The 24,732-nt window shown below is 53.7% G+C and overlaps 1 protein-coding gene across 1 annotated transcript in view; it reads left to right on the forward strand.

Annotated features, from left to right (window-relative positions):
• ACO2 (aconitase 2) overlaps positions 1 to 24,598 on the forward strand; it is a 45,352-nt gene extending 20,754 nt beyond the window's left edge. Inside the window, exons 3-18 of the mRNA XM_080659712.1 lie at positions 5,776 to 6,034; positions 9,560 to 9,652; positions 13,075 to 13,233; positions 13,459 to 13,609; positions 15,120 to 15,224; positions 16,115 to 16,206; positions 16,731 to 16,836; positions 18,231 to 18,388; positions 18,589 to 18,662; positions 19,137 to 19,248; positions 20,938 to 21,060; positions 21,292 to 21,447; positions 22,252 to 22,443; positions 22,875 to 23,007; positions 23,547 to 23,668; positions 24,120 to 24,598. Of these exons, the coding sequence (XP_080515838.1) occupies positions 5,776 to 6,034; positions 9,560 to 9,652; positions 13,075 to 13,233; positions 13,459 to 13,609; positions 15,120 to 15,224; positions 16,115 to 16,206; positions 16,731 to 16,836; positions 18,231 to 18,388; positions 18,589 to 18,662; positions 19,137 to 19,248; positions 20,938 to 21,060; positions 21,292 to 21,447; positions 22,252 to 22,443; positions 22,875 to 23,007; positions 23,547 to 23,668; positions 24,120 to 24,254 (2,170 nt within the window). The 3' untranslated portion in view covers positions 24,255 to 24,598. The remainder of the gene's footprint in view (positions 1 to 5,775; positions 6,035 to 9,559; positions 9,653 to 13,074; positions 13,234 to 13,458; positions 13,610 to 15,119; positions 15,225 to 16,114; positions 16,207 to 16,730; positions 16,837 to 18,230; positions 18,389 to 18,588; positions 18,663 to 19,136; positions 19,249 to 20,937; positions 21,061 to 21,291; positions 21,448 to 22,251; positions 22,444 to 22,874; positions 23,008 to 23,546; positions 23,669 to 24,119) is intronic.
• Positions 24,599 to 24,732: the final 134 nt, after the last annotated feature.

Genomic DNA, 24,732 nt, shown 5'->3' on the forward strand with positions numbered 1-24,732 from the left:
AAAAATCAATAAAATAGCCGAAACCGGTTTGGCTCAGTGGATAGAGCGTCGGCCTGTGGACTGAAGGGTCCCAGGTTCGATTCCGGTCAAGGGCATGTACCTGGGTTGTGGGCACATCCCCAGTACGGGGTGTGCAGGAGGCAGCTGATCGATGTTTCTCTCTCATCGATGTTTCTAGCTCTCTATCCCTCTCCCTTCCTCTCTGTAAAATATCAATAAAATATATTTTTAAAAAAAGAAGCCTGGTGAGATGGACTGGGCCTAAGTGCCAGAGAAATATCTATTTCCTCTTCTGCGAGGGGGCCCAGAGAAGAGCTCGGGTGGGATCTTGAGTATATCTTTTTGGGGTCTCCCTTTCCTCATTTGGTAAAATGGCAGCCATCTTTGCACTGCTGTCCTGTGTGCCAGGTCCTGGGCTGGATGCTGGCACCAGGAGGATGAATAAGATGCCACAGGAGGATGGGGTCAGGGGCTGGTAGTATACACAGCCAGCACTGCTCCTGGAACTTGAACAACTCCCCACCTGGTGACAGTGACTCTGGGAATAAGCGAGAACAGATGAATATACCCATTTTACAGCCAGGGAACAGGCTCAGATGGAGAAGCAACTTGCCTGAGGCCACACAGGGAGCGAGTGGTGGGACCTTGTCTCCATGTCCTCATCCAGTGCTCTGGCCATTATCCCACACTCCCTGTCTGTTGTCACTGTTTGCCTCTTTACTGGTATCCTCACTTCAGTTCTGAGGGTCAGGACTGACTTAGTCTTTATCTCATTGTAGTAAGGGCCTGTGAATGTTTGGCAAGGGCGGTCATACTAATAGGAGCTACCTAAGTGTCCAGTTTGGTCTAGGCATGTCACATACATGATTTTTATTCTTTTCAGCAACTTCTGTAGGTTGTTACACCCTCCTCATTTTGCAGATAAGAAAATCATTGTCATGAAAAGGGACGTTACTAAGGCCCTTGTAGATACTGGGGCTACTTTATTCGTTTTTAACCCTACTCAACTAAGTTTCCCTCTCTCCCTCAGAGTACAGCTTTTGGTAGGGGTACCTAACCAAAAAAAAAAAAAAAAAAAGAAGAAGAAAGAAAAACATCAGTGTCAGATTGGGGAAGTGGCCTGCAGGTCCATCTGGCTCCAGTTCCTCCCAGCTTCAGTTCCAGCCGTCTTGTGGGTTTCACTGCACATTAGAATCACCTGGGAAGCTTTTAAAACCAGCCAACACTGGGCCCCTAGCAATTCTGATTCAGGTTGTGAAGGTCTTTTTTGGGGTCGGGGGTGGGGAGGTTGTAAAGGTCTTACTCCTGAAAACGTGGTCCAAGGATCAGCAGCAGCAGCAGCAGCAGCATCCCCTGGGGCAGTGGTCGGCAAACTGCGGCTCGCGAGCCGGGGTTTGCTGCTATGTTGACTAATGAGTTTGCCGACCACTGACCTAGACTCTCGATTCCAATAATTACAGGCTGTTGTTGTTCCTTGTGACTAAGCCCCTATCCCAGTGGTCGGCAAACTCATTAGTCAACATAGTGGCAAACCGCGGCTCGCGAGTTGCATGTGGCTCACGGGCCGCAGTTTGCTGACCACTGCCCTGGGGTATTGTTAGCAATGCAGAACCTCAGGCCCCAGCCCCGTCCCACTAAATCAGAATATGCTGTTTAACAGCCTCTCATCAAACTGTAAGGAGCACTGGCCAGTTTCCCAGCTGGTTCTAACATATACTCAGTTTTGAACCATTGTCCCCATCAATATGGGATCTTGTAAAAATACTGTTTTCCCCAGGAAACAATATTTTATTTATTCTTGGAGCTCTCTGACCATAGCTCCGTGGGAAAATGATGGCTATTCCTTTAGACTGCAAAGCATTTCTTCCTTGCTCTTCATCATGCTTAGAAGGAGGTTAACATAGAAGTTTGCTTTACAATAACGTGACAAAGAGTATTATTCACCTTTTGGTCTTTGCTTTAAAAAATTAACCAAAAAGCCCTAGCTGGTTTGCTCAGTGGATAGAGCACTGGCCTGTGGTCTGAAGGGTCCCTGGTTCAATTCCAGTCAAGGGCACATGCCCAGGTTTCGGGCTCAATCCCCAGTGGGGGGCGTGCAGGAGGCAGCTGATCAATGATTCTCTCTCATCATTGATGTTTCTATCTCTCTCCCTCTCCCTTCCTATCTGAAGTCAATAAAAATATATATATTTTTAAAAAATTAACCAAAACCTGCCCTTCAAGGCACTGGGAATTTTTTTGGTTTTAATTATATCAGTAAAATTAACCAAAAAAGTTTTTTTTTTTTTGCCTGTTTATTCCAACCCTGCATTAACCAGAAAAGTCCATTCACTTTCAGCATTTTCCAGATTAGTGCAGATAAAGGATGTTGCCATAGGGCAGGGGTTCTCACTGGGGGTGTGGGTGTCAATTTTTTCTCCGAGAGGAATTTAGCAATGTCTGGAGACATTTTGGTTGTCAGTGGGGGGGTGAGGGAGTGAGTGTTATTTAGTGGGTAGAGGCCAGGAACCCTACTGAACATCCTACAATGCAGAAGAGAGCCTCACAACAAAGAATCATCTGCCCCAAACTGTCCGGGGTGCCACGGTTAGAACCTGTAGGTAGAAAAGAAGGTAGAGTAAGGCTATTCTAATTCATGCACTGGGGGAGGGGGGGGGACCCTCAGCCCGGCCTGCGCCCTCTCGCAGTCCAGGAGTCCTCGGATATGTCCAGCTGATGGTTTAGGTGGAGAGTGGGCCTAAGCTGGCAGTCAGATATCCTTAGCGCTGCCTCCGAGGCTTCCCGTCTCATCCCCGGCTTCTGGCTGAGCGGTGCTCCCCTTGTGGGAGTGCACTGACCACCAGGGGCAGCTCCTGCATTGAGCATCTTCTCCCTGGTGGTCAGTGTGTATCATAGCAACCGGTTGTTCTGCCGTCAGGACAGAACAGGCTCTCCAACATCCCCTGAGGGGTCCTGGATTGCGAGAGGGCGCAGGTGAGGCTGAGGGACCCCTCTGGTACATGATCAGGGCTGGGGAGGGATGTGAGAGGTTGGCCAGCTGGGGAAGGACCGCAGGAGGGCTCCAGGGTGTTTCCGGCCCATCTTGCTCAGTCCCAATAGGCCGGACCCCAGCAGCAAGCTAACCTACCGGTTGGAGCGTCTGCTCCCTGGTGGTCAGTGCACGTCATAGCTACTGGTCGACTGGTCTGCCCCCCGGGGGTCAGTGCACGTCATAGCGAGTGGTTGAACGGCTGACTGGACAACTGGACACTTAGCATATTCGGCTTTTATCATATAGGATGTTAGTGAATTAAACACATTTAAGAATGTTTTGGAAAGCCAGGGGACTTGAAGGGGGACTCTTTCTCCACCCTATGTTCATGACAGAAGGGGCCCAGTTCTGTCCTAGCTGGTTTGCTCAGTGGTTAGACCGTTGGCTCTCAGACCGAAGGGTCGTGGGTTTGATTCCTGGTCAAGGGCACGTACCTCAGTTGCAAGCTAGATCTCTGGCCTGGATTAGGGTGTGTTCGGGAGGCAACCAATTGATGCCTCTCTCTCCCCCTCCTCCCTCCCTTCCACTCTCTCTAAAAATCAATGGGAAAATATCCTTGGGTGAGGATTTAAAAAAGGAAGAAGAAGAAGGGGTCCAGTTCTGTTCCTGGGGACTGGCCCTGCCATTTGGTGAAGCAGAGGGACAGAGGGATGGATATAGAGGACCCATTTTGCCGTCCTCAGTTAATCCTCAAGGAAATACGATGATGGACTCGTCCTTAGGCTTTAGTCATTGTCGGACGTTTTTATACTAGTTCAGGCATTTGCCGTCAAGGTCTTTAGTTTTAAAGTCCGTGTGCTATTTTTTGTCTCCTCTGGGACCCAGAAAGAGGGGTCGTGGTCCGTAACTCCCTGCTCGTCCGCTAGCCTTGGAGATGCTGCACAAAAGGGGGCAGACTGTGCCCCAGGCCAGCACTATTTTTTTTTTTTTTTTTCAGGCCAGCACTATTTTTATGCAAGGTTCTCATGACAGCAGAGCATAGAGATTCTCAGAATTGCCACTTGCTCTGCTGTGCCCACAGAGCCAGCGCCTTAGGGAATTCTTGCCCTCCAGGGATTTGGTAAATTGAGAGTGAGGGGCTGGAACCCAGGCTAGCTGAAGGGAGGGCCCTGCTTTCCCAGCAGAGTCCTGTTGGCAATAACCCTAATGCTAATGACCGAACATTACTACGGGCCAGCGCCGCTTCCAGGGGTTATTGAGAGACAGTGCAGGGCGATGGAAGGCGCACGGACGGTGGAGCCACACTGCTGGGCTCCCTGCGTTCTGCTCTGCCACTCGTGACCTGGAGCACGTGACCTCAGCGGTGCTTCAGCTTCCTCGCCAGTCTTGTGAGGATAGACTGAGCTTATACAGTAAAGTGCTTGGAGCAGTGTCCAGCTAAAGTAAGTGCTGTCGTAAAACCAGTCTATAGCGACAGAAAACAGCCAGGGGTTGTTTGGGGGTGGAGGAGAGTGGGAGGGCACAGGAAACTTTTGGGGGTGATGGGTGTGTTCATTATCTTGATTGTGGTGATGATTTCACAGGTGTATACATATGTCAAAACTTATCAAATAGGGTACTTTAAATATGTGCAATTAATTACACCTCAGTAAAGCTGTTTTATTTTAAGTGCTATCTATTATCTCATTCCAGTCAAAGTCCTGGACTTTATAGATGGGTTGGTGAGCTCCCGGAAAAGGACTGTCGCTAATCTGTCACATTGGTTTAGTAATAGGGTCAGGTCTAGACCCAGAGCCCCTGACTCCTAATCTGATACCCCCTTTTTTTTTTTTACTTATTGGGTGTGAGTGGAACTGTGCCGTCCCAGGAGGCCTCAGCTTTGGCATAAGCTGTGTGCGTGGAGGGAGGCAGTGTGAGGTCCAGCCATGGCTGCTGCAGGGCAGCCAGGTGCAGTGGGCAGCAGCAGGGAATCATCAGGGCGCCTCAGCTGGGTGACTGAGAGTTGAGTTGGGGAAACCCTGGGGAGAAGGAAGTATTTGAGTCCTGGCAGGGGCTGCACCTCCCTTAGGGTCAGACTTTTCTGCTGTTTGGAAGGAAGGGAAATGGGGTCTAATGAGAGGAGGACCAGAGCAAGGCCAGAGGCAGGGATAAGGGTTTCTGTTCTGAAGAGCTGACAGCCACGTCTTTCTTAATGGGGTAAGAGCAAGTGGGGCTAAGAGCAAGGCTTTAGCATAATAGGGTGAGAAGGCCTCCATCACCTGGGGTGGAGGTTGTGAATGGAGGGTGGGCAGGTTGGGTGGCGGAGGTACTGGTTTGGATCCTCTTGTCTTTGTGGGGCCCACAGCACAGGGGAGTTGTTCACGGACCGAGAGAGGGTTCAAGGAGAGACTGGCTGCGAACTTGAGCTACTATCACTACTTCGCTGACCTCTACTCCCTCTTAGTTGTTTTATTAAATGCCAAGAATACAGAGAGGATTAAATGGTATGAAATACATGTAATCGATGCTCATGAGATAATAGTGATGAATATGCTGAAAGAAACAAATATTCTTAAAAACAAAACAAAACACCACCTCTTGTGATTCACTTATTCATCAAGTAATTTTGGATCACCTAGTAAGTGCCAGGCACTGTGCTGTGTGCTGGAGATGCCACAGTGAGCAGGCCACTCGGTCCCCAGCCTTGTGGAGTGAACGGTCCCCTCCTGCCCTCTCTCAGGGTGACCATGTGCACAGAGGGGCAGTGCTGTGGGTGGGCAGGGGATTATGCAAACAGTACCAAGCAACCTCTCCCATTTCTCCAGACTGAACCGGCCTCTGACCCTCTCTGAGAAGCTTGTGTATGGACACCTGGATGACCCAGCCAATCAGGAGATCGAGCGGGGCAAGACGTACCTGCGGCTGCGGCCGGACCGTGTGGCCATGCAGGACGCCACGGCCCAGATGGCCATGCTGCAGTTCATCAGCAGTGGGCTGCCCAAGGTGGCCGTGCCGTCCACCATCCACTGCGACCATCTGATCGAGGCCCAGGTCGGGGGTGAGAAAGACCTTCGTCGGGCCAAGGTGAGCTGAAGGTGGTGTGGGGGGATGGTGGGTGTGACAGGAGGTAAGAGGGAAAGCCCTCGAACTGGGCATGGCCTCCAGATTCTGATGGGCTCTTTCTTTGGTTAGGCATTTTAAATTTTTTAAAATATGTTTTTACTGATTTCAGAGAGGAAGGGAGAGGGAGAGAGAGATAGAAACATCAATGATGATATAGAATCATTGATTAACTGCCTCCTGCACACCACACACTGAGGATGGAGCCTGCAACTGGGCATGTGCCCTGACCGGGAATCAACCCGTGACCTCCTGGTTCATAGGTCGATGCTCAACCACTGAGCCATGCTGGCCAAGAATAGTCTTTTTTTTTTTTTTTTTAATTGTTTTTGTACTTCTCTAATTCTTAAAATATAATGTCCTCATTTTGCAGATGTTAGGAAACCTAAAAAACAAAATCATCCTTAACACGTTAAGCGCCATGTCAGTCACCGGTGACTGACACTGCACTTCCCGTTTGGACCTTGTCAGTCTGCGGCCGCCAGCAGATCGGTGAAATGGGATATCGCGGGCTAAATGGAAAGGAAAACCAAACAGGCTTGACACTTAACATGTTAATGTTACTACATTTATGGTATTTTTTCCTGGTCCTTTATCTGTTATATTAGACAAATGATGCAGGTGTCAGGTTCTGGTGAATGTTGACAGCTGCTCTGGATAGGGTAGTGTAACTTTCCCGTTCTGCCAGCATCACGTGTGCACCCACTCACACTCTTGTCTGACTGCATTATAGGCCGATGGTTATAATGTGAACTTGAGGCAGCAAAGGCACTGTGTAGTCAGGTCCTACAGCCGCATGGGGGCGAGGGCATGGTTAGGGCCAGACCCAGATGTGGCTCCCACTAGAGTGCTCTCTCTTACTGACTGGCCTCCTTTGGGGGCTTTCTGCTTCCGTTTTGCTTAATGAGACACAAGGGGCTGTGTGCCACACTGACTTCCCCACACCCTTCCTTATGAACCAAGCCCCTGCCCCTGCCCCAGGCTCTGCTTGTGGTACCTTTGTGGGTGCTTACACTTGGCAACAGCAGGTCTCTCCCAGATCTGGGCCTCCACCCTCTCCACTCCCTGCAGTGGAAGTGGGCGCCCCTCGTGGGGGGCTGTTGGCAGGAGCTGAATGCTGGCAGGGCCTCGGCCCAGCCGGGCGCAGAGCAGGGCATGCAATTGAAAGGGGTCCGGCTCCCAGGGTCAGCACAGTCAGAGAGCCACTCAGGCCCATGGGAAAGGCTCCGGGCAGCTTTCCCATCCGAGCCCTTTCTCCCCCGCTGGCCCGCCGGTTTGTGTCCTGGTTGCACAGGGGCTCTTTCTGTTCTCAGCTGAGAGAGCCCAGCCGCCGGCCCGCGGTTGCCATGTTAGCAGCAGCAGTGATGGTAGCATTGCAGAGGCTCCTGTGGTGCCCAGAACTGGGACCTTATCACCCCTCTGGGTGACTGACTGCCCACAGCAGGGCCACCACCCTCAGGGGCTGGCCTTCCCCTTACTTTGTGAATTCAGACTCTACCTTCTGGAGGTGAGATTCACAGGGTCATAAGGTTTCAGAGCTCATTCCCCCATTTATTTAACAAATGTTTATTGAACATTAATTCTATGCCAGGCACTTCTAGGGGCTAGGGATGCGGTGTGAACAAGACAGATGGGCCCTGCCATCGTGGACCTTAGTCTGGTAGGGAGACCGAGCTAAACAGTCACACAAATAAACAGGAAATGGTCAGTTTGCATATGTTATGAAGGGAAAGCGCAAGACTCTGAGAATAAGAAAACTGTCAGATTTGTGGTTTGGAGGGGAAAGGACACCTCTTTGAGGATGTAACATGTAAACTGGAACCTACCTGAGCAGATAAGTTGTTGTTAACTGGAGGAAGAACATTCTAGAGAGAACAGTGCATATAAAGGCCCCAAGGCAGGAAGCAGCTCGGTGCATTTATGGAATTGAAAGGGAGCTCTGTGTGTGAAAGAGAGGGTGGGATGAGGTGTTTGGGGGCAGGTGTAGTCAGGGCCTTGAGGACCATGGGCTCCATCCCAGGAGTCATTGAGTTTAAGGAGGAGAGGCATATGGTCAGATTTACACGGGTGGGGCGAGAGGCAAAGTGATCTGTCCAGGGTCACACAGGCAGCCTGAAGGGTCTAGGCCAAGTTCAGGCCCAACACTGATGTACCACTCGGGGCACCGCACTGCCTCTTCCCCACTTGCACAGACACCCGTGCATATGCACCCAGACACAACTGCCTGCCTCCCGTCCTTGGTACAGTTTTATGAGTGACTAGTTTGTAAATGAAAAAGGCAGTATATTAATAATTAACTGGAAAGCGACTGCTCTGGGAGAATCAAATGGGCCCTCAGAAGGGTGCATGTTTGGTCTGGCGTTTAGGTGAAGGGGGTTACGTGGTCTTGAGGGTGTTTTATTGAGGGCTCAGGGGAGCTGACAGTGGGTCCCTCCTCTGCCTGGGAGCATGGCTTTCCTGCCCAGAGGCTGGCAGGTCTCATTTCCTGGTTCTGCCTTTAGGACTCTGTGCAGTCCAAGGTAGTCACACCCTCTTGTCACCGGGGTTTCACCTGTCCAGGGGCATGCCATGGCTTCCAGATAAACCCCGGGCGCTCATCCGTGTGCTGGGAAGCCTGCCTACCCTCTGAGGAGGCTGCCTTCTCATTACAGACAGAATGGGTTTGGCCCGCCCCATTGTTTTGTTGAAACCTACATTTCAGGATATGGTTCATTTGGCAGTCTTTCATTTGGGGCCCATCAAATATATTACCAAGTATTGAGCACCTAGGCTGGGCCAGATGCTGGTCTAGTGTTCTGAGATATGGGAAGGTGCCGTTATTTCATATCGGAATGTCGTTCTCGGGCTCTGGGGTGAACAGGCCTGATTTCAAACCCTGGCTTCTCTGTTTAACTCTGGGACCTCCAGCAAGTGGTTTCCCCGCTGAGCCTCTGTTTTTGCATCTGTAAAACGGCTTGAGGACAGCACCTCCCTCCCCCGTGGGATGGGTGGTGAGGATATTCAGCGCGATGCCCTTTCCGTAGTTGGGCAGCCAGTGTCAGCGGCGATTACAGATGAGGCATCCGAGGCTTAGGTGGAGAAGTGCACCACAGTTCTGCGGGGCGTCCCCTCACTGCTGGCCTTGGCGCAGGACTGAGGGCCAGAGGGCCCTTGGAGGTGATGTAGCCCAGTTCCTTCTACAAATAAGGAAACTGAGACCCAAGGCAGGAAGGAACTTGTTCTGGACCCGCTCCCTGACCAGGAATCGTAAAACTGGGCTCTGTCTCTGCTCACTTGCTTCCCTCCCAGGCCTGCCAGCTGAAACCGTGGGCCACCGTCCAAGCCCTTTGGGGCTATTTGTAGAAGGCCTCCGGGAGAGGGCCTGTCTCCACATTGCCCGCATGTCAGGGCCGTGTCAGGGCCGTGGGGGAGGTCAGGTGGGAGGAGGGCAGGGTTATCCCGGACACTGACTGTGTTGCTAATGCTCTGGGTATTGATTTGTCTCAATAGGACATAAACCAGGAAGTGTATAATTTCCTGGCATCTGCAGGTGCCAAGTATGGCGTGGGCTTCTGGCGGCCTGGCTCTGGAATCATTCACCAGGTAATGCAGGGCTTGGCCTGCCTTTTGTGGGGGGTGGCGGGCTGCCCTTAGGGAACCAGAGAGCACCTCCAGGCCTGCGGGAGCAGGGGCTCAGGGCTCAGGAGGGAGGAGGGGAGATGGATGACGACCTCTCAGTCAGCCCTTAGGCTTCTCCTCGTTCATTTTCACATTAATTTTCATTATGTCAAGTTATACTTTCTCACTTTCCACGTAAGAAACTAAAATAGTCCCTCTGACCACCTCAGCAACCAGCATTTTAAGTTTGGCATGTTTCTTGCTGCCCTTCTAAGCATTATAGTTCTGTATTACTGTTTGCTGTGCTTTCCACACAGGTGTGACTCCTTGTGCATAGTCAGCTAACGCTAGCTGAGCACATGCCGTGGGCCAGGCATAGACTTAGCACTTTCAGATAGTCACTTCCTCAGTGCTCACCACCACCCTATGAGTAGGGGGGTTTATTAGCCACACCTTAGAGGTGAGGAAACTGAGGCACAGAGAAGTGAATCTGCTTGCCCATATGTGTGTTGGGGGAATAATTCCATCTGGCCCGATTATGGAGCTGGATTTGCATCCAGGTGTCTGGCCCTGGTGCCAGTGCTCCCTGCTGCTCCCTGTGCAGCCTCCTGTCACACGGGGCGCGCTTCCCCCTCGGGGCACCCAGCACTCCTAAGAGTCTTTTTGGCCCCTTCATGGTATTCAGTAGGATGAAGATACTATAGGCCATGGGCCGTGTCGGCCAGCAGTTCTTCCAGGGTCTCTCCAACGAGGAATTGTCTCTTGGTTGGCAATTGTGTCTCTGTAAGTGCACGTGTTTGTGTTTGGGGAGATAGGTGCTTAGCTTTTCGTCACATGACCACTGTTCTGGTTTGTGGCTAGGCACTGATTGTGTATCTGTCATACATGTGAAACCTGCCTCTACACCTTTCCAAGGTGACCCTTCTCCCCACCTCCATCCCAGGCCTCACTTCCCAGGCCACCTTCAAGATGAGCTGAGTCAGGCTGTAATCCGACCCTGTGGGTCCCCAGCACTGCCCCACTCTGAAACCAGAGCCACGGATCACTGCTCTGCCCTTTCAAACCATCGCCCTTGCCAGGAAGGGGCTGCCTAGCAATAGCAGGTCACATTAGTCTGCAAAGGCCAGAAAGCCTCTCTCGGTGGCAGGGCCAGGGAGTCAGGTAGACCCAGCCTTGGCCTTTTGTTGCTAAGGACACCCTAATCCAGGTTCCCCCCTTCTACCTTAGTACAAATGCCCAGGCCTTTTTGGAAGCTCCTGGGCCCAAGTTTGGGGAAGGCAGCTCACACTTGCCACTGGCCACCAGCTAAGCATACAGCCTGATGTATTTGTTTCTTTAAAAAGGAAATTCCAGCCCTAGCTGGTTTGGCTCAATGGATAGAACGTCAGCCTCTGGACTGAGGGTTCCCAGGTTCAATTCCGGCCAAGGGCACATGCCCGGGTTGCGGGCTTGATCCCCAGTAGGGGGCGTGCAGGAGGCAGCCAATCAATGATTCTCTCTCATCATTGATGTTTCTATCTCTCTCTCTCTCCCTCTCCCTTCCTCTCTGAAATCAATAAAATATATTTTAAAAAAATAAAAAGGAAATTCCAGGGACTTCTTTACTTTTCTCTCCCCTTTGATGTCATTTCATCAGCAGTTTTAATCCACCATGTCCAAGTCAAACCTTAGCTCCTTTCCCTCCCCCTTGAATGCCTTGGCAGATTCTTCTCTGCATCTCCCCTGCCAGGGCCTGCCCCCCACCCCCCGCCCCGTGCCCAGCATTGGCGCCCTCTTGTGGGACCCCTTCACAGTGACCCCAGTGTGTGCCAAGTGCTTTCCCCACCGACTTTGTGCTCTGGGGGACAGGGACGGTGGCTCATTTCTTCCTCTGGGCCCGCAGCCAGGTCAGTACAGAAGAGGTCCTCAGTGTATGTGTGTTGTTTGGACAGATGGTTGAATTTCCAGCTTTATGTTCTAGATGTTAGTTCAGCCTAAAGTACACTTCTCCCACCATCACCCTACCCCCATTCACCCAGCCATATCCAGCTGACCACCAAGGTCACCGTCATAACCAGCTTCATCGTGACACTTTGTGTAGTCCATGGGTCTGCACTAGCTTCTCCCTTCTGGGCGTGGACCACGCTTGTGGGCTACATCCTGTGGACACACTGAATTCTGTGTGCTGGTCTTCATGGATCAGTCTTTGTACAGGACTGAGGCAAGGAGGACCAGAGAAATGAAACAGTTAACCAGAGTTCTCACCAGCAGTTGTTTTTTGTTAGAGATTTCCTCTATGTTGGCCTGTCCTCCCAGCCTGCTGCCACCTTTGGGAAGGGGCCAGAATTTTTAACTCTGCGTTCCTAAGAGGAGGGCCCCTCGTACCTTACCGAGTCACCAGGCAGGTGCCTGGCCAGAGCAGAGGCCCTGGGGTTTCTGTGATGTTGCAGGGAGCCTGCCCACCACTTGGTCGGTCCTGACAGTTTATAGAGCCTTTCACATCTCTGATCTCATTGGTCCTTCCCAACACCCATGTGTGTGTCAGGGGAATAATTCCATCTGACAGATGAGCAACAGAAACTCAGATCTTGCTGCAAATAATAAATTAAAAAATGATGCATCTCCCAGGCACTATTACAGTTTAATGTACATAATCTCACTGAGCCATCACAGTGATGCGTGAAGTAAGCACTGTTGTTTGCCTGTTTTTTAAAAAATACTGATTTCAGAGAGAAAGGGAGATGGAGAGAGATAGAAACATCAATGATGAGAGGGAATCATTGATTGGCTGCCTCCTGCACGCCCCCTACTGGGGACCAAGCCCGCAACCCGGGCATGTGCCCTTGACTGGAATCGAACCTGGGACCCTTCAATCCACAGGCTGATGCTCTATCCACTGAGCCAATCCGGCTAGGGCTGCCTGTTTTTATAGATGAGAAAACTGAGGTGCAGGGAAGCACTTATAAACCCAAGTCATACAGCCAGGAGCTGTCAGAGCAATTCATGAGCCCAGGCCACCCGTCTCCCACGTTTCTGGCTCTTCTGTGACCCACTGGAGGGACCCTACCTGGAGGAGTGCCTGGGAAGTCCCCCTGGCGCAATCTCAGCAGGGGGCAGTTTTACAGACCCCTTTTGGGGCCCTATCTCCATTCTCTGCTGAAGGCTTTTAAAAAGGTATATTTTTTTATTGATTTTAGAGAGGAAGGCGGGGGGAGAGATAAAAACAGAAGTGATGAGAGAGAATCATTGATCAGTTGCCTCCTTCACACCCCCTACTAGGGATCGAGCCCGCAACCTGGGCATGTGTCCTGACCAGGAATCTAACTGTGACCTCCTGGTCCATAGGTCGACGCTCAACTACTGAGCCACACTAGCGGGGCTGAAGGCTTTTAAAGCTTAAGATCTTGGGTTCTTGAGATCTTTTTCAGATCATTCTGGAAAACTATGCATATCCTGGGGCTCTTCTGATTGGCACTGATTCCCATACCCCCAATGGCGGTGGCCTGGGGGCCATCTGCATTGGAGTCGGTGGTGCTGATGCAGTGGACGTCATGGCTGGGATTCCCTGGGAGCTGAAGTGCCCCAAGGTGAGGAGTAGGGAAGGGCTTGCTCCGGGGTGGCTGCGGAGGGGTGGTTGCTGAGGATGAATGGGATATGTGGAACCCAAAAAGGATGAGTGAGTAGGTCAGCCTCCCAGCTCTTGGGAAAGGAGGCAGGGAGAAATGAGCCGAAGTGGGAAATCCAGCAGGTGGGTTCCTGGTTGGCACATGGCGCACAGGACCTGTAATTGCTGTCTTGCCCCATCTATTCAGGTGATTGGTGTGAAGCTGACGGGCTCACTCTCCGGTTGGACCTCACCCAAAGATGTGATCTTAAAGGTGGCCGGAATCCTCACAGTGAAAGGTGGCACGGGCGCTATTGTGGAGTACCATGGACCTGGCGTAGACTCCATCTCCTGCACTGGTGAGGAAGGCGCCACGTGAAGTGGCCCTCAGCCTGCGTTGGGCCAAATGGGACCTGTAGTTGAGCCGTAGGAGCAGTGAATGGCGTTCCACTGAGAATCTGTCCAGTCAGTTGGGGACTTGGGATGGACACTTACAGGCAGAGGGGAGATGGTTAGTCCAGGTCCCTCATTAAACAGGGGAGCAGATAGAGGTCCCTCCAGGAGGGCAGGGCACTGCCCTGTGGCCACACAGAATTGGGGCTGAGCCAACTTCTGCTGCAAGGCTCTGGCCATGGCACTGGGGTACCTTGGGTGCTGCAGAAGGTGACCCAGAGAGGACGGAGGTTAGTGGTGGTGGGATTGGGGAGCCAGAGCAAGGGCTCACCTCCTCTCACCCCGTTCCCCCATCTTCTCTTGGCTGGAGTTGGAGCCTCACTCACTTCCCTTGGATGGGTAGGAGCCGGGCCTTTCCTGCTCATCACTCCTGGTGACCTGGCCTCAATGCCTGGGCCTTCGGAAATCCAGGGAGAGACTGGGACCAGGCCTTAGAGATGGCCCAGTCCGGGCGCCGTGGTGCCTGTCTCAGTGCCACAGAGCTACTGTTCAGCTGGCCCTTGCACTCTTCCCATGTTGGGGACGGGGCCACTCTTACAGGTTGCCCTTCCTACTATTGACACCTCAGTTAGGAAGTCAATAACAAACCCAGACCTATGTCCCAGTGGCCTTATGAGGCCCGTATTTTGACAGCAGTCAGGACATCTGTAAGCCTTGCCAGTTATTTATTTATTTTTATTTTTTTATTGATTTCAGGGAGGAAGGGAGAGGCAGGGAAAAAAAGAAATATCAGTGATGAGAGAGAATCATTGATTGGCTGCCTTCTGCACACCCATCTGGGGATCGAGCCTGCAACTGGGCATGTCCCCTGACAAGGAATCGAACTGTGACCTCCTGGTTCATAGGTCGACAATTAATCACTGAGCCACACTGGCCGGGCAGCCTTGCCAGTTCTGTGTGGGACTCCGTGGTCCAACCAGTGGACATTGTCTTACTGCTGGAAAGCCTGGGAGCCAGCAACATTTCCACATAGCACCATGGTGTGGCTAAAGGACAGCGGGTGGACCTAGACCTGAATGTCACACTTGCATTTGCTTTATGGCATGACCTGGGACCTCTCTGAGCCAGTTCCCTTACCTGCAAGGAGACGCCATTGCAGCTGGGCATTCTGGCCAGGTCAGCCTTCAGTACATTGGCTGCTACTCTGCTGAGCAGGACAGCCAGTCCAGAACTGGAACTCGGCCTGTAAGGGCTGAATCTTGTGTTCTCTTCACTCCACCCAGCTGCTTCTCCGAGCCCCCAAAACTGAGCTCTGGCCCCCATGGCCTCTCTTCATTGGCCCTGGTTTTAACCTGGCCACTAGGTGGCCATGTGAGCAAGGGAGGGAAGTGCTGGTGTGAAGATGGTGAGCACACCCAGCAGGTGTGTGGGACCCACACCAGCTGCTCAGCAGCCCCACGGACTCTTTCTCCTCAGGCATGGCGACCATCTGCAACATGGGCGCAGAAATCGGGGCCACGACTTCAGTGTTTCCTTACAACCACAGAATGAAGACTTACCTGAACAAGACAGGCCGGACAGGTGAGCCAGCAGGGGCAGGGTGGTGGGGGCAGAATAGTCATCAGCTACTTTCCCTTTAAGACAGGGCTCCTAAACCTGGCGTCTCCAGACTGGCTCGGGGGCTCTGAAGAGCCCCTAAAAGTGTGTGCAGTTGTGTGTGCGCTCTTGTTTCGGAGTTGGGTGTCGTTCTCACCAGCTTCTCCAAGGGCCTCAGGATTGGACTTGAGTTTCACCTGAGAGGGTGCTCGATGTTGAATCTTCTTGGCCTGGTCCCTGGTGCCCCCTGCAGGAAGGTCTGGAAATGGCACAGATCTTCTGTTTATAATTCCTGCCTTAACAAGGGGAGGAGGAAAAACATTTGTTAACAAGACCCCTTTCCCAGCCTCCCTCACAACTTCCCTGAGGTCCTAGCTTGGCGTCTCTAGCCTCGGAAGGGCAGTGAGCGAGGGTGACTGGTGGAGCCAGAGGCCAGGGCGCTGAGGGGAGAGCGAGTCTGTTTGCCTCTAAACTCTGAGCACATGGAGTCACTCCTGGAAGGCCCTCCCCTCCTGTCCATTCCCAAGTAACTGCTTCAAAACCCAGCACTTCGCACCTCCAGGCGGCCTTCCCTGACTCAGGTCTCAGCCGGCTTCTCCTGTGTGCCCGTGTTCCTGTGTCTGTCAGCGTGTTGTCACTCTGGCTCACGGACACTAGACTGTAGCTCCCCGAGGTCAGGGACAGCGTCCTGTGCTGCTTGTTTTGTTTCTTGGTTTGCCATCAGGGCCCAGGGCCCAGTGTTTGGCAGGTGCTGGTAATGGTGGCTTGGATGGTTGGGTGCGTGGGTGGGTGGGTGGATGGATGGATGAGGTCTCAAGGACCCATGACCAGTTTCTGTTTCACATACTTCAGCCTCCCTCCCTTGTTGATTTCAGACATTGCCAACCTAGCTGAGGAGTTCAAGGATCACCTGGTACCTGACCCTGGCTGCCACTATGACCAAGTGATTGAAATTAACCTTAATGAGGTGAGGAAGGGAACTGGATCCAAGGAGTCTCTGAGGGTGGGGAGTTCAGGCTCCACTTGGTGTGCCCTGGGGAAGTCAGGGAGGGCCCCGGCCTGCACACTAGCAGGGCTCCTGGGCCTCTGGTGCCCCAGTGCCCCTGCCAGCTGCTGCCTGAATCAGGCTCCAGTGCATTTGGAGGGGCTGCAGGAGGGCTGTGTGGCCAAGGGGAGCGCAGAGGGGGCTGTGGCTGATTCGGAAACTGGTTTGGTTTGCCACACCTTAGCTTTAGCAGAAGTCAAGATTATGTCCTGGAGTTTGCTTTGTTGTCTGAGGTCAGGCCTGAGATTCCCAGGCGTAAGCAGAGTTTGGGGCCCTGAGACCTGCAGATCAGGCCAGAGGACAGGCAGGCTATGGGAGCAGTAGTTGGCCTCCCAGGGAGGGACTTGGTGAGCAGGGACCAGACAGCCCCTGAGGAAGAGAGGCTGTCCACGCTCCAAGATCGGTTCTCTCCCTCTCTTTCTGCTTCTCATGCCTTTTTTCTTCAGCTGAAGCCACTCATCAACGGGCCCTTCACCCCTGACCTGGCTCACTCGGTGGCAGAAGTGGGCGCTGTGGCCGAGAAGGAAGGCTGGCCTGTGGACATCAGAGTGGGTGAGCTGCAGCCCCTCTGCCGGGAACCGGCCTCAGGGCCAGTGGGTCTGCCGGGGCTGTGGACAGTTGCCTGTACTCACCATGGTGCTTCCTGAATGTACCAGGCACTTTCTGAAATTGTTTGGGTTTTCTTTTTTTAAAAAAAATATATATATATTTTATTGATATTTCGCAGAGAGGAAGGGAGAGGGATAGAGAGCTAGAAACATCGATGAGAGAGAAACATCGATCAGCTGCCTCCTGCACACCTCCCACTGGGGATGTGCCCGCAACCAAGGTACATGCCCTTGACCGGAATCGAACCCGGGACCCTTCAGTCCGCAGGCCGATGCTCTATCCACTGAGCCAAACTGGTTTCGGCCTGGGTTTTCTTTATGGCTTTTTAAAGAAATTACTTTTTCTTGGTATAAAAGAAATATGCTCATTGTAAAACACCCCTAATCTCAGCCCCCAACTAGAAACCAGCTCTAGGAGCTCTTTGAGATGTGTGCTGTTTCTGTGCACACACACATGTTCATGTGTGTGTCCTTCTGTACGAACATGTCACATTACCCAGGATGCTGGTTTTACTTTATATATACGGACACACTGGCATGTCGTCATCACTAGCACCTGCCGTTGTCACAGAAAGTGTGGCTGTGAGGAGCATGGGCCCCGGAGCCAGGTGGCCTGTGTTTGACTCTGGCTCTGCCTCTTCATAGTTGGGTGATCACGGGCCAGTTACCTCACTCCCCATGTCCTGGTTCTCTGTAAAATGGGGTGGTAATCGTACTTACTCGTTGAAGTTCTTGGGAGGAATGACAAGTCAATATATGAAAAGAGCTCTCTGCAGTGTGTGGCATAAAGTGCTGTATAATGTGGTCTACCTTACTAGGTGAAGCAAATAAAATATTTGGTGGTTTAATAATTGGAAAAAAATAGCTGAATTGATGAGACTAGACTGTCTTGATACCTATAGATAGTATGTCATCCTGACTTTTGTAATAACTGTGATAATAGACTTTTTAAAAAGAACTCTTTCCCCCGATTGAACCAATTTTTAAAAATCAGAGAATTCCAGAAAGTCTAAAGGAAGAGAACGAGCATCTCCTGTCGCCCTCACCCAGCAGTGGCTGTTTCAGTGGAGCCCCCTGGTGTGCACACACCTGCAGACCACATTATCGTAAGAGCAGTGGCGTGCTCAGTGGTCACACTGTCTTCCCTTAAATGGCTGGGTCATGAGTAGCTGATTCTTTCAGGAGAGTTGGGTTGCTTCCAACTCGTTTCTGTTAAGAACAGCCCTGGCCCAGCACAGCTGGTGAACACTTGACCAAGTCTGGATAGTTGAAGTCAGGTGGAGACCTCTGGTCACTGTCTCCTCCTGACTCCTGGCCCCACCACCCACAATGTACCAGGTCTGATCGGCAGCTGCACCAACTCCAGCTATGAGGACATGGGACGCTCAGCAGCTGTGGCCAAGCAGGCGCTGGATCACGGACTCAAGTGCAAGTCCCAGTTCACCATCACACCAGGCTCTGAGCAGATCCGCGCCACCATTGAGCGGGACGGCTATGTGAGTGCCCACGTCCCCCTACCCCTGGCTCCCACCGCTGAGTAATGTGGCTTCAGGACAGGACAAGCCATAGTGTTGTCGGCTAGAGCTGCTCAGGTGCCTGCAGCTGCCCCAGGGTTCCAGACAGCTCTTCATCCCTCAAGCAGCTGAGCCACCTCTCCCTGCCCCTGATAATGCCTGTCCGCCTTCCTCCCCTGCAGGCCCAGGTCCTGAGGGATGTGGGCGGCATCGTTCTGGCCAATGCCTGTGGCCCCTGCATTGGCCAGTGGGACAGGTGAGAGGCACGTCTTTGGTTGGATAGTCCCTGTGTCCTGGGGTTTGTAGCCCCAGATGTTGAGGGGAGATGTTATTGGGAAGGAGACGGGGCTCTAGCTTCAGGCAGGACTGGAAAGTTGGGCTGGAAGTAAAGAGGAAGAGCTTGCAGTGGGACTGACTGAAGCCGAGGCTGTGGGAAGAAGCCAAGGAGGCCTCATCCTACTGGACACAGCAGGGGCTCCCACAGAGCCATTCGAAGGGGGGCAGTGGCCCAGGTCAGCAGTATCAGGCCGTGGTCTGGCTCCGCCTATCTTTTCTCTGGTCTCAGGTGAACCTCAGTGACTCCCAAGGTTCCCTCTTGCTCTGTCTGTGGGAGTCCCATAGTGGAGGCTCGTTTCAGGGTCTTCCTGTTACCCCTTCTCAAGAGGTAGGCAGAACGGGCCAGGTGACAAGGCCAGACATCCCTAACCCTATCTATCCTCTGACCCGGCAGAAAGGACATCAAGAAGGGGGAGAAGAACACAATTGTCACCTCCTACAACAGGAACTTCACAGGTCGCAATGACGCGAACCCTGAGACCCACGCCTTCGTCACATCCCCAGAGGTGAGATGACCTAGCCAGGCCCTAGCCTGGGACTGCCTCTGGGGGCCCTGCCCCTAGCCAGTCAGGGGAGGTAGAGGGACATGGGGCTTGGGGCAAGGGCATTTGACCCACGGATCTGTCTGGGAGGGTTGGCAGTGAAGGGCAAGGGGTTATGGGAGCAGAAACCAAGGTCACAGGCCTTGCCAGCACCAAGCATCGTGCTCCCGTGGTGCCGCTACTTGGCCCCCTCACGTCCCAGGAGTCAGAATACAGCTGTGACCACGAACAGGAGCTTGGGAATTAGACCGGGACAAATGCCTCTACCCAGCCATCCTGGCTTGGCCAGGCCACTTCTCTGTGCCCCGGGGTCCTGTCAGGATTGCACGAGCACTGTCAGCTGGACAAGGCCTCCCCGTTAGGATGAACATGGAGTGAGCCCCATGCGCCAGGACTTGGTGGGGGTTCAGCACTCAGCCAATCCTTTTTTTTTTTTTAATATGTTTTTATTTCAGAGAGGAAGGGAGAGAAACAACAGTGATGAGAATCATTGATCGGCTGCCTCCTGCATGCCCCACACTGGGGATTGAGCCTGCAATCCAGGCATGTGCCCTGACCGGGAATCGAACCGTGACCTCCTGGTTCATAGGTCGACGCTCAACCACTGAGCCACGCTGGCCGGGCCAGCCAGTCCTTGATTTGATTTTTTTAAATAAGTATTTGAGAAATACTTTGGTGGTTTTTTTGTTTGTTTGTTTTTTGCTAAAAATGAGTGACAAGATGGCCTTCCATGTTTCCAGTGTGCTACCCACTTAGGGACATTTTTATATATATAAACAACCGTGGCCCAGCACATATATACTAGAGGCACGGTGCATGAAATTCGTGCACTTGGTGGGGGGAAGGGGGGTGTCTCCTCAGCCCAGCCTGTGCCCTCTTGCAGTCCGCAGTCCGGGAACATTCGGACATCCTTAGCGCTGCTGTGGAGGTGGGAGAGGCTCCCGCCACAGCCACTGCGCTCGCCAACTTTAAGCCCGGCTTCTGGTGCAGCACTCCCCCTATGGGAGCACACTGACCACCAGGGGACAGCTCCTGCCTTGAGCATCTGCCCCCTGGTGGTCAGTGCACGTCATAGGACCAGTTATTCCATCGTTCAGTCGATTTGCATATTAGCCTTTTATTATATAGGATAGGATTATATAGGATTTTTAAAAATATATTTTTGATTCCAGAGAGAAAGGGAGAGGGAGAGATAAAAACATCAGTGATGGGAGAGTCATTGATTGGCTGACTCTTACATGCCCCCTACTGGGGATGGAGCCCATAATCTGGGCATGTGCCCTTCACTGGAATCGAGCCCAGGACCCTTCAGTCCACAGGCTGACACTCTATCCACTGGGCCAAACTGGCTAGGGCTCTGCTTAGGGACATTTTTATCACAGCAGGGCCTCTCCCTGCCCAGAGTGCCCCTGCCCTGAGGAGGACACTGAGGTCCAGACCCCAGTGGGGAGTGGTCGAGGCCAGACTGCCCTGGGTTCAAGTCCTCTGCAGACCCGATGGCTGATGGTCCCAGAGCTATTCCTGCAGCTCCAGCCTCTGCAGAGACGTGAAAATTTCCTGGGCTGTGCTCCGTTTTGATCTAGGCTTTGGCTGGAGATGGGGGACCGGAGTGGCATTCAGTGCTAACCAACAAACTGGCCGCCTCTGTTTCAGATTGTCACAGCCCTGGCCATTGCTGGCACACTCAAGTTCAACCCAGAGACTGACTTCCTGACAGGCAAGGACGGCAAGAAGTTCAAGCTGGAGGCCCCGAATGCGGATGAGCTTCCCCACACGGTGAGCGGGCACTGTACCCTGTGCTCTCAGTCCTGCAGGCACCGGGCCAGTCGGTGCAGTGTGGCCAACACACTTCCTTCCCACCATCTTGGCCCTGGGCAGGCATGGTGGTACCGTCAGTGACAGTAAAGCAGCTGTGTTCACTGGGAGGGAAGGGCTTCAGGCACAGGGAGCTTGCCTCCTGTGAGAGGGGACTGAGGATTCAATACCCATGTCCCTGTCCCTCCACAGAATTTCGACCCCGGGCAGGACACCTACCAGCACCCTCCCAAGGATGGCAGTGGGCAGCGGGTGGATGTGAGCCCCACCAGCCAGCGTCTGCAGCTCCTTGAGCCTTTTGACAAATGGGACGGCAAAGACCTGGAGGACCTTCAAATCCTTATCAAGGTCAGCAACGTGGGGACGAGAACAGCCCCAGCCTGCCGGGCACCTTTCCTGACCGGCACGACAGCCATGAAGCCACATGTGCTCCCCTGGGCCTGGGGAGGAGAAGGGCAAGGTTAAGGTGAGGGGCGGGAAGGGAGGTTTGGCTGCAGAGGAGGACCAGTGTCCCCTTCACTGCCCCGGGCAGGCAGAGCTGGATCTGGGCAGCCGCTGTCTGGGGCTCCAGCCATCTGGTTGCTGCTGGTGAGGGCCACCTCCAGTGGGTATGGGCAGTGAATGCCCCACAGGGAGGGCAAGAAAGGCATGTGTGCCCCAGCACAGCAGGTCTCCAGCCCTCAGTGGAGCCATTGATGGCTCTGTTCCCAAAACGGGGCATTAGTGGAGTGGCCTGTGTTTGGGAGCTGAGCAGATACAAGCCTTTGTGGTGTGGGCAGAGGCCTCACCCAGGGTGGACATGAACTGATGCCGTTTACTAAGGAGCCTCCAGACAGCGACACAGGCAGCCTTAAGCCTGGGCTTCTCTTCCTGGGGGCCTGGGCCTGAAAGGCGAGCGAGCAGACCTGCCTGGCTGCCCTGACTAGCCTCTGCCCCTTTGAGTGTCCATTCCAGGAGATCTCACTCCCAAGGCCTGTGAGGGGCCTTGCCTGAGCCCTTTTGCCCACAGGGGACAATGCCAGGGCTGCAGACCACACATCTTGCACCTCTTCTCTGTCACTGGGCCTGCTGCCTGCCTCTGGAGGGCTTCTCCCTAGTCTACCAGTCAAGGGCCATGCACCAATCTCTGTCCTCTCTGCCCGCCCACCCAAGGTCAAAGGAAAATGTACCACTGACCACATCTCAGCTGCCGGCCCCTGGCTCAAGTTCCGTGGGCACCTGGACAACATCTCCAACAACTTGCTCATTGGTGCCATCAACATTGAAAATGGCAAGGCCAACTCTGTGCGCAATGCCGTCACCCAGGAGTTTGGTCCTGTCCCTGACACTGCCCGCTACTATAAGGTGGGTCAGAGTCAGTGGGAACGGGAGTGGGGTCCTCTGGCACCTCCTGGTGGCCGGGTGGGGCAGAGTTGGGTGGTCCAGGGGAGGGGTGCTCTCCATCTCGGAGCCCACACCAGTAGCTCTGCAGTTGAATGAGGTCCAGTGCCATGGAGGCAGTTCCATGTATGTCACCTCCACTGAACACCCACTGCTCTGGGCTCTGCTCCCACACTGCGGCCTCCACCCCACCCCGCCTCTGTGCTGAGCACCTTGGTGGGTTGCACCTCCCCTTGCCCGGGGCCTGGTTCACCTCTGACTTACCTGTCCTTGGGGAGCAGGTGAGGAGGGGCCTCTCCAGCCCCATGACCTGTGAACTTCGGGAAGCCCAGAGGCAGGGTGGGCAGGGCCAGGTCCTCCTCTCCCTCCTACCTCACTCCTCCCCTTCCTGACAGAAACATGGCATCCGGTGGGTGGTGATTGGAGACGAGAACTATGGCGAGGGCTCAAGCCGGGAGCATGCGGCACTGGAGCCCCGCCACCTCGGGGGTCGGGCCATCATCACCAAGAGCTTCGCCAGGATCCACGGTGAGCGGGAGCCAGGCCCAGGCCCCCCTTCCCCGCTCCGGGGTTCTCACTGGCAGCCCAAGGTCACCGTGGCTGTTGGGTCTGGAGCCATGTGCCTGGTTTCCAGGCTGTGCCCATGGATCCTGCTTTCCACACCCGCCAGCCTCTGCCCCTTCAGGTTCGTGTTGAGTCTGACACCCACAGCTTCCGGTCTCTGGCAAGCACTGATCTTGCTTCCAGACTTGTGGACCTAAACAGGTGAAATCCAGGCCACATGGTCAACAGGGTTTCTGCTGGTGAGTGTCCGTCAGGAAGGCTTTACGGACACGGCACCCGCGCCCACTGTAGGACCCTACCGAGAGGCAGCGCATCGCTGGGCGTGCAGCCCACCTGGGCCTTGTAGTCACTGTCCCAGGTCTGTCCCCAGGTGGCAGGACTAGGGTGTCTCCCAGAGCCCTGACTGCACTTAGAAAAGGCAGCTCTCTGGCTGCGGAGGTTCCTGCACAGAGAAGGGGACAGGCCCTGCCCACTGCGGACTGAACGTGCTTTCTGCCTTCCAGAAACCAACCTGAAGAAGCAGGGCCTGCTGCCCCTCACCTTCGCTGACCCAGCCGACTACAACAAGATTCACCCCGTGGACAAGCTGACCATCCAGGGCCTGAAGGACTTTGCCCCTGGCAAGGTCAGGGAGCCAGGGAAGGGGGACAGGCTGGCCATCCCATCTCTCCAAGGGCCCTCCTGAGGGGCATACAGGGGGCAGCCACCTTGATTCCCTTCCTACACCTGGCCCTACCTGCACTTCTTCCCATGAGCCTTTGTTCCAGCTGGAAGGGCCCTTAAATTCTCCAGGCAACCCCAGTGAGGGAAGTGCCTCCCCAGAAATGAGGGGGGAGCCAGCTCAGGTCCTCCAACTGTTCCCTCATTAGCCCAGGCTTGACACTCGGAGGCCAACAGCTCATGCCCAGTAGGACCCACTTGGCCTCAGGAGTTATTTTATTCAGGTCTTACCACTGGCCTAGGACTTGGTTCACCTGCTGGCACCCAAGGCCCCAGGCGGTGCCCTGACCCTCCAGCAGAACCCAGGGCCATGTTCCTAAGAGCCACTCCACCCACACCCGCCTGCTCTCTTACAGCCGCTGAAATGCATCATCAAGCACCCCAACGGGACCCAGGAGACCATCCTCCTGAACCACACCTTCAACGAGAGCCAGATCGAGTGGTTCCGCGCTGGCAGTGCCCTCAACAGAATGAAGGAGCTGCAGCAGTAATTCCCGCCCCGCCCTCAGACTCAGCTCCAGTGTCACCGCGGAGTGCTGCATGTCACCAGAACCAGATCTGACCCGACCCACCCGGGCTTCCTGCATTGAGAAGGCACAGGCCTCCTGCCCGCCCTCCCTCAGCCCACGGAGCGGCCCGTGGTTGGAGGGTTAACCTGCCTTCCCGTTTTTAGTTTGGTTCAGATCTTGAGCACCTCCATGCAGCTGTATTTATTTTTGATGACAAGACTCCCATCTAAAGTTTCTCTCCTGTCTGATCATTTCACTGGTGGCTGAAGGATTTTAAAGAACCTTTTGCTCTTGCAAGGAAAATAAGAATCCATTCAGTGACTGTTCCTGTGTGAGTGATGGTGTCTGTGCTGTTATCAACTCCAGGGTTTGGGGGCTCTTTTCACCAAAGTTGGTGGAGGCCCTCAATAATCACGCCACAGCTGGACCCGTCACTGCAGTGAAGCAGATGTGAGCCAGC

The sequence above is a fragment of the Plecotus auritus genome, assembly GCF_963455305.1.
Source record: "Plecotus auritus genome assembly, chromosome: 3".
Classification (NCBI taxonomy): domain Eukaryota; kingdom Metazoa; phylum Chordata; class Mammalia; order Chiroptera; family Vespertilionidae; genus Plecotus; species Plecotus auritus.